The sequence below is a fragment of the Eupeodes corollae genome, chromosome 1 (assembly GCF_945859685.1).
Source record: "Eupeodes corollae chromosome 1, idEupCoro1.1, whole genome shotgun sequence".
Classification (NCBI taxonomy): Eukaryota; Metazoa; Arthropoda; class Insecta; order Diptera; family Syrphidae; genus Eupeodes; species Eupeodes corollae.
Window position 1 is genome coordinate 116693574 of NC_079147.1, and position 9696 is coordinate 116703269.

Genomic DNA, 9696 nt, shown 5'->3' on the forward strand with positions numbered 1-9696 from the left:
AATTTCAGATCATGAATCTATACATTTAAATTTTTACAAGACAATCCATTAAATTTGAACCTAAACAAATTAAGTATATTAAGTATGAAAAAACTGTTTTATTAATGAAATACTAAATATATAACTGAAAATGAGTGTTCTAGCGAAGATCTAAATGTTTGCGCGAACTTATTTAAAGGTGCAATAAAACAAAGTCTGTAGGTTTTAACCAGACGTTATACTTTGAATGAAAAATGTGCAGAGTGGTTTAATAATGAATTAATTAATCTAAAACATAATAAAGTTATTTTATATAACAAAGCTTTGTATACAAACTTACTAAATGATTGGAACAATTATAAAATTGGTAGAAATTATTATAAAACTCAGTGTAAAAAAAACAAAAAATGAGTATATAGAAGCGAAAATAAGTGAAAAAGCAGGTGATCAGAAAGGTCTCTGGAAATCTTTGAAGAGGTATATTCTTAAAGAAGAAAAAAGTGTCGTTAATGACCTAGAGATAAATGGTGTTGAAATAAAAACTAATATTGATAAAGCCAACTCGTTGAACCAATATTTTATTGATAGTATAGTAAACATTAGTGAAAGTATTCCCAAACTAACTTATTCGGATGAAATCCCATTCTATGAAGACATATTCCAAATGATGCTGAAGATTTTATTGCCTACGCAGGCAAAGTAAATAAGCAATGTGAACATTTTAAGCATGAAGCCATGTCGACGAATTAATTTAAGTGTTTGATCCTTATAACTGGTTTAAATTGATCCACTTATAATGATATCCGAAATAACACTGGAAAAATTAACCACAGAACCTCAGCGAATTTTGATTGTGAAAAGTGATTCACACCTTTAAGAAACAAGATACACCCATCAATGCTTTTTCTTCTAAAGAAGGGCACTCGCCATCAATTTTCCAGCAACAGCATATACCAAAGTGATCATCAAAATTCACAAGTACAACATAAACGTATCGACACTCCAAGAAGACCATGTTGGCAATGTGGTGCCATGATTTTTGTCAAAGATTGCACATCCACCTACACAACACAAGTGCAACGTTTGTAACAAGCAACGGCATAAGGATGGCTTTTGTGCATGTGTCCAGAAACAATCAAAAGGGGATTCACCTAACACCTCAAGGAACAACACAGCAAATCCCAAAAACGCTATCACCAAATTCAAGGCCAACAAAAAGCAAGCCTTCAGGCAAATGTTATAAAATCAAGTCCACATAGCACCACACATTGTGTTGGCAACTACACTTCGGATCGAAAGTTTGTCACAGTCGAAATATCTGCGAAGCAAATTCAACTTCAATTCGATACAGCAGCAGACATCACGATTATTGCGAAAACAAACTGGATTAAATTGGGTCGTCCTAACCTACAGCCATGTAAGCGCAGCGCATCAGATGCATCACGAAATATACTTCCACTCATCGGCATGATGACTACACAAATGTGGCACAAGAACAAAGTAAAAATAGGCACAATTTATGTCACAAGTCTTCCAAGTTTAAATATTTTCGGAATTGACCTAATTGAAAAATTTGGCTACTGGAACCATAAACTCTATTTGCAACGCAATCAAGGCAGATATGAGTAAGGATTTAGTTCTCAAAGAGATCCAGAAAAAGTTTCCGGATGTGGTTTCTTCAAAAACAGGCCACTGTACGAAATTTCAATTGCGGTTAGAGCTAAAACCTGATTCCAAGCCCGTTTACATTCCAAAAAGAAATGTTCCATATGGAGTTGCAATTCTAGTAGAAGTGGAATTGAAGAGACTAGAAAACTGTGGTATCATAACACCAATCACATACTCAGATTGGGCAGCACTTATTGCCGTGGTACGTAAACCTAACAATAAAATTGGTATCTGTCCAGACTACTCCACAGGTTTAAACAACCCTTTGGAACCAAATGCTCATCCAGTTCCTACTCCCAATGAAATGTTTGCGAGAACTACAATGTTGTTATGGAAGTCATAAAACGTCTTAATGATCATGGCCTTATCATCAACTGGTCAAAATGTGAATTATTCAAGACATCCATCAAATATCTTGAACACATAATCGATGCCAGTGGAATTCATCCAGATCCAGAAAAAATCGATTTTATTCAACGCATGACAAAACCAAGCAACATTTCTGAACTACGTTCTTTCCTGCGTGCAGTGAATTATTATGGAAAATTCATTTCTAGCGTGAGACAGCTTTGACATCCGCTCGATGAAATTCTGAAAGCAGACACAAATTGGGAATGGGCCGACAAATGTGAAAGTGCCTTCAAGAAATTAAAAGAAATTCTGCTTTCCGACCTACTGCTTACGCACTACGATCCAACCATTCCAATCTTCTTAGCAGCAGACGCTTCAATGGTTGGCATCGGTGCTCAAATCTTACACAAAATGCCTGATGGAACAGAAAAAGTAATATACCATGTCTCACGCGCACTCACACTTTCAAAGACGCTTTATAGCCAAATTGAGAGGGAGGGTCTTGTTCTCGTTTTCGCGTGCAAAAAAGTTCCACAAAATGATTTATGGTCGTCAATTTTCACTGCTTACGGATCATAAACCGCTCCTCAAGATACTTACTTACTTAAGTTGGCGCTACATTCCTGTGTGAACTAAGGCCTCACCCAACAAAATTCTCCATCTAGCTCGGTCCCTAACTAGATGTCGCCAGTTTCGCGATCCAAGTTGGGTGATGTCACCTTCCACTTGTGCGCGCCACCTGATCCGCGGTCTTCCTCTACTCCGCTGTCTTGTGGGTGTGGATTCGAAGACTTTCCGGGCCGGAGCATTGGTTTCCATGTGCTCTACGTGACCCAGCCATCTTAGTCGTTGGAATTTTACTCTTCTGGCTAAGTCTACGTCGCTGTACAGCTCGTCGTTCCATCTTCTCCTCCACTCCCCTTCGATGCATACGGGACCGTAGATCACACGAAGAACTTTTCTCTCGAAGCGACCCAAGGTGCTTTCATCCGCTTTTGTCATAGTCCATGCTTCTGCACTGTATAGCAGGACGGGGATGATAAGGGTCTTATATAGCAACACTTTGGTCCCTCGAGAGAGGACTTTACTACTCAATTGCTTTCTTAGTCCAAAGAAACAGCGGTTAGCAAGAGTTATTCTGCGTTTCTTGGGCTTGTTCCAGGATCTGCCGTAATATGAATATTTGATCAACTGTGGACTTTCCTGGTCTAAAACCACACTGATAAGGACCTATTAGGTTGTTGACGATGGGCTTTAGACGTTCACATATTACAGCAGAGAAGATTTTATAGGCGATGTTAAGTATAGTGACTCCTCTAGCTCCTCAAGATATTTCGATCAAAAAAGGATATTCCTACGCACACCGCCAATGGGTTGCAAAGATGTGCTCTCGTTTTTCTGAGCTTTGATTTCCAAATACAACATGTTTCTACAAAGGAATTTGGAAATTTTGATGTTTTGTCAAGACTCATCGATGGACAAAAGCAACAGATCGAAAAAGATTTCATAGTGGCACAAATCGAAAGTGAAATAAAAACTATTCTTCAAGACAACATTGTTCACCTGCCAGTCTCTCTCAACATGGTACAAAAAGAAATAAGGAAAGACAAATCGCTTCTCAAAATTTTCAATTGCATCGCAAATGGTTGGCCAAAGTCTTCGAAGGATCTTCCTTTAGATGTCGTTCCATTTTTCAACCGACATAAAACCATCATCATAGTAGATAACTGCCTTATGACATTAGATATAGTTATTATTCCTGCTATTTTTCAAATAAGGATCCTGAAACAGCTACACAGAGGTCATCAAGGAATACAGCGCATGAAATCTATAGCACGATCATACGTTTACTGGCCCAAAATCGATACAGACATCGAGAACAACCATGTCAAACAGTGTCAAAATTGTGCATCCGTTGCAAAATCTCCGACAAAAACAGAACTCAGTTCATGGCCAGTACCACATGAACCCTTGGAGAGGATTCACATAGACATCGGTGGACCAGTTCGAGGTAAATATTACTTGGTAATGGTAGATTCTTATTCCAATTGGCCGAAAGTAGCACAAATAACGACAATAACAACAACTGAAATAATAAATCAACTACACGAATTTGTGAGCAGATATGGTCAGCCATAAACAATTGTGTCTGACAACGGTACACAGTTTACCAGCTCCAATTTCTAAAGTTTTTGCGATAAAAGAGGAATTCAGCATATCAGAACACTACCATACTACCCGCAGTCCAATGGGCAAGCTGAGCGCTTTGTTGATATCATAAAAAGAGCTCTAACTTAACCATATACCGGTGTCGTGCTACACCTAATAAAAGCGCATCTGAGGGTAAATCACCGTCTGAATGTTTCATCGGTAGAAAACTTTCAACTCCTTTGGATTTATTGAAACCGAAAACAACAACAGAACAAATGAAGAATGTATCCATGGAACAAACATTCAACAAAAAACACGGTTCGAAGCCAAGGTACTTCAAAGCAGGTGATAAAGTATTTGCAAAAATATTCCAACGTAACAAAATGTTTTGGAGTTCAGGTGTGATTATCTTTTCTAAATGGAATTTCTAGTCCAATCTCCAGGCCAGGTGGATCAATGGAGACATCCATAGAAAGTAATTCCATTACACTTTCTGTCAGGTTACTGAACTGGTGCAAACGGTTGGGCCCACCACCAGTCGCCTGGATCTCGGTTTTATTTTCAGTCCTTTTTTTATTTTAAATTTTAGATCTGCCCAAACCTATCGCAAAAAGCTAAAATATTTGTTTGGTTTACAAATTATGCAAAAACTACCTTAATCCATTTATCACAGGTGCGCATAGGAGGCCCAAGACTGTTTAGCTCGGCAGTAAACTTATCCCACCTTTTTTTGCTAGGGCTTTTCCGCAAATTCCTTTAGCGATGTCCGGATTCGCTTCCATTACTAAAACCAGCTTTTCTTATTGTTTTTTACTGCTCACAACTTTTGCCCTGTGATTAAAACAATATTATTTTGGAAATAAAGTCAACAAATTAAAAAACATTACATTTTTGTCTAAAAAATTATACGCGTTGTACGCAGAACAGAAAAATGAAGACGACAACGATCGAAAGCCTAGACAAAAATTTTCATTCACAATAGAATTTCGCAATACCAAAATGTATTTTTGATGTTCGACTATCGATAAAAGTCGTTTATCGATAAAATAACGACACTCGCAATAAGGGCTCAAGTGTTGTATAACGTTCTAATTCAAACAAGTCGACGAAACCAATTGATAAGATCTCACACAAATCAGCTGAAGGAACGTTTTACAGAAGATATGCCTACGGTTGACTCATATCCAACAAATTTTATGCATGCTGATATTCAACCCACTACTGAAGACGTTTCTACTAGTTCCAATTCTAAAGCAACTAGAAACCGGAATGAACGCAATTAAGGTGAACTTCAACAGTCTTATTTAAAAACGCTGTATAGAGCCTACATAAAGTTATGTTATCTCTATAATGCCTCTAAACGCAAAAATGCTATTTATAAAACTTATACAAGGTTGCATAGTCCCATAATAAGCTAAACGCGTTTTGAGGTTGAATAGAGCCTACATAAGGAAATTATTGTTATTATTATTTCGTAAATGTCATTTTGATTTCTCTCCTCTCTTTTTGAAATTAAAATAAAAACAATAATGCCTCTCGAGTTTAGCTCGTGAGCCGAAGAAACGAAGAATCTAAAAAAAATATAGATTTTCGAAAGAGAATATCATACAAATAATTGGAATTATTTTGTTATATTTTAGTTGCTATGACAACTAGCAGATTTTATAGTACTTTTGGCACTTTTTTTGATATAAGCATTGTATAACTAAAATTTATAGCAGATTTTTTTATAAATAGGAATTTTTGCAACGTTACATAGAGCCTACATAAATCCTTATTCACTGTATAACTATTCATCTGTTTAGCGAATTCTATTAAATAAGACTGCAAGACTCCAGTTTCAAGATTAGAAGAGTTAAACAGTCCTGTACTACGGAGGTCTACAAGGATAAGGCATTCTCCGATTCGCCATGATCTTTAATTCAACACAGAGAGATGTTGGCAACGCCAAACCAACTACATTTATATGTCCTACGGATATATAGAAAATGAAAGAAAGAAGAACAGTCGAAGAAGGACATGCATGTCAGCCATCTTAAATAAATTTATTTTAATACATTTACTATTTTTCATGATAAATAAAAACGTTTTTTGAATTACAGAAAATTACTAACATTAAAAACATAACAGAGATGATAAAGTAACTAGTGGGCCAACGAGTTTCAGAAGTATGAAGAGACACAAAAATTGAGTACGCTAGTTTGTTTGTAAATAATTACAGACATGCATATCACATTTTTTAGAAATATGCCTATAGGTAAAGGAACTAGTATCCGGACACTTAACGTATTTTTTAACTTTGATTCGGAATAGGTTTTAAGCTATCAATGCCGAGTAATTTGATTTGTTTAAAAATATTGGATATTCTCAAATAATTTTCGATTTTTGTTATTTGTTCATAATTAACTACAATAATTAGAAAAAGTAAAATTAAAAAAAAAGTCGATTTGACTTAGTATCGGGACGGTAAAATTCAGTTTCCGGACGAATGAATTTTAGTGTCCGGACAAAGAATTTTTGTATGGAGTTTAGAAGTTTATTGGAGGCATATGATATTTAATAAGGTTTATAAACAACTTAAAAAATTAACACAAAAAGAACAAAATACAGTAATTCACTTATTTAATATTTAACGACGAATTATTAAAATAAATTAAATTATATTTGGAAAAAGTCAAACATTTATGCATTACTTTATTTCTAAAATTCAAATTTAATAAGAACACAAAGTTTTAAAGTTAAAAAACCTTAATTAGAAACATATTTACTAAAAAAAAGAAAATTAATAATAATAAGTCTTCATTCAGTTCACAGTTTAGTCTTAAGTTGCAGTATTACGCTCAGCGTTGTCGTTTATACTATCACAGCAATAGTTGCAAGTAAAATCATTTCTAGATGCAACCTCGTAGTCCAGATTAGCCATTGCAGTGCAACTTAGATGAAACCATCTAGGGCAAATGTCGCACCCAATATTTTTCAGGTTGTCATCTTCAATGTCACTTTCAAGCTCATCCAAACATTCTTGGCATTTTTCCTTTTTTTTTGTTTCGGAGCAGATTGTTTTGTCTGTTTTTTAATGAGTCTTTCTTGCTTCCGTTTTGCTATTGCTTCAATTTTGTCTTTCTTTTCCTTTGCTTTTTTCGCTTCAATTTCTCGCCATTCAGTAGATAAAATTGCAAAAGGTGCTTTTACGCCTTTTCTTAATTTGCTTTTTTTTATTTGAAAAAAGTTAACTTCGGATAAAACGTATAGGCAGATATGGAAGGTCTTGAAGTTGGCGTATTTTCGATACCAGATGGTCTTGGAGATACAATTGCTGAAGTGCTCGGTGTAACCGTGGATTCCATCAAATTATCAATTTCCGTAAGATGTGTTCCGGACAAAATTTCAGGGGGTTTATTCGAATTTTCTTGTTGCGGGGTATTTGTCGGTACAGGCTCGGGTTCAATTGTGCTTAAGCCCTCCGCTTCTGAAGTTTATTTTTCTAGAATACCCTCTTCATTGAGATTATACGCTCCAACGCTTAGGTCCCCTAATCCTCCAGGGATGCCTAAGGTATCTGGGTCGATGATTATATCCTCCGGTGAATCATTTTGTGCAATTTTTGATTTTGCAGTTTCAAAACTATGTTTTGATTTTGCAGTTTCAAAACTATGTGCAGTTTCAAAACTATCTCCTGAAGCATTATTGAGGGATGAAATATCTAAAGGTTGGTCTTCGTCTGACAGTTGAGGAACTTGAGCAATTAACAAGTTTTCAGTGTTGTTTTTAAAACATTTTGTGAAGTCAACTGCTTGCGGATTTAATGGAAATAATCCACATTTTCTAAAGCCGTTTTTAATAGTGTCCACCATGTTTTTATTCCTCATTATTGCTTCATTCAAAAGAGGACAGAAGTTTTGTTTGGTGAGTTGCTGCCCTAAATTTGTTGACTGCCAATCGCGGACTCTTATTTTCCAGTCTGATTTTAGTGGTTTAAAGACACTTACGTCGGCTGGTTGCATGATATGTGTGGCGTTGGGTGGTAACTTACTTACTTACTTAAGGTGGCGCTACAGTCCTGTGTGAACTAGGGCCTCACCCAACAAACTTCTCCATCTAGCTCGGTCCCTAGCTAGATGTCTCCAGTTTCGCGCTCCAAGTTGGGTGAGGTCACCTTCCACTTGTGCGCGCCACCTGATCCGCGGTCTTCCTCTACTCCGCTGTCCTGTGGGTGCGGATTCGAAGACTTTCCGGGCCGGAGCATTGGTTTCCATGCGCTCTACGTGACCCAGCCATCTTAGTCGTTGGACTTTTACTCTTCTTGCTAAGTCTACGTCGCTGTACAGCCCGTACAGTTCGTCGTTCCATCTTCTCCTCCACTCCCCTTCGATGCATACGGGACCGTAGATCACACGAAGAACTTTTCTCTCGAAGCGACCCAAGGTGCTTTCATCCGCTTTTGTCATGGTCCATGCTTCTGCACCGTATAGCAGGACGGGGATGATAAGGGTCTTATATAGCAACACTTTGGTCCCTCGAGAGAGGACATTACTACTCAATTGCTTTCTTAGTCCAAAGAAACAGCGGTTAGCAAGAGTTATTCTGCGTTTGATCTCAGCGCTGGTGTTGTTTTCTGCGTTTACAGCGGAGCCTAGGTAGACGAAGTCCTTGACTACCTCAAAGGTACGTCTTACGATTGTGACGTTTTGACCAAAACGTCGGTGTTGTATGTCCTTTCTAGACGACAGCATGTACTTTGTTTTGCCCTCATTAACCGTTAAACCCATTTTTGCCGCCTCTGCCTCAATACTCACAAAAGCCCCATTGACATCACGCTGAGTTCTTCCGATTATGTCAATGTCATCAGCATATGCCAGTAATTGGACAGACTTTTGAAAGATAGTGCCTCTAGTGTTGACGTGTGAGCTCTGCACTATTCTTTCAAGCACGATGTTAAAAAAATCGCATGACAGCGCATCACCTTGTCTAAAACCTTTTTTGACATCAAAAGGTTCTGTTAAGTTGTTTCCAACCTTTATGGAGCAGCGTGAATTCTCCATGGTCATCCTGCACAAACGGACGAGTTTGGCAGGGATGCCAAAACTAGACATGGCTCTATACAGCTCGTCCCTGTAGATGCTGTCATATGCGGCCTTGAAATCGATGAAAAGATGGTGGGTGTCAATTTGGTGCTCTTGAGTTTTTTCCAGGATCTGCCGTAATGTGAATATTTGATCGACTGTGGACTTTCCTGGTCTAAAACCACACTGATAAGGACCTATCAGGTTGTTGACGATGGGCTTTAGACGTTCACATATTATGGCAGAGAAGATTTTATAGCAGTTCTTCGTCGCCGTTATACAGTCTGCAGAAGTGGTCCTTCCATATCCTCAGCATTGACTGCGGTTCCACTATGATGTTTCCACTTTCGTCTTTGCAGCCTTCGGTTCTAGGTTTATGTAACTGTGAATTTCGTTTCACCTGTTCATAAAACTTTCGAACCTCATTCCTGCTTTTATACCTCTCAACATCTTCGACCGCACGCTTCTCATGCCCTCTCTTTTT

The 9696-nt window shown here is 37.6% G+C and overlaps 2 protein-coding genes across 2 annotated transcripts; both read left to right on the top strand.

The window, feature by feature from the left end:
- Window positions 1–1600: 1600 nt before the first annotated feature.
- On the top strand, window positions 1601–1990 carry LOC129943044 (uncharacterized protein K02A2.6-like). Its single transcript, XM_056052258.1, has one exon. The coding sequence runs from the start codon at window positions 1601–1603 to the stop codon at window positions 1988–1990; it is 390 nt and encodes a 129-aa protein (XP_055908233.1).
- A 1589-nt stretch (window positions 1991–3579) lies between these two features.
- On the top strand, window positions 3580–4137 carry LOC129943055 (uncharacterized protein K02A2.6-like). Its single transcript, XM_056052267.1, has one exon. The coding sequence runs from the start codon at window positions 3580–3582 to the stop codon at window positions 4135–4137; it is 558 nt and encodes a 185-aa protein (XP_055908242.1).
- The last annotated feature ends 5559 nt before the right edge of the window (window positions 4138–9696 follow it).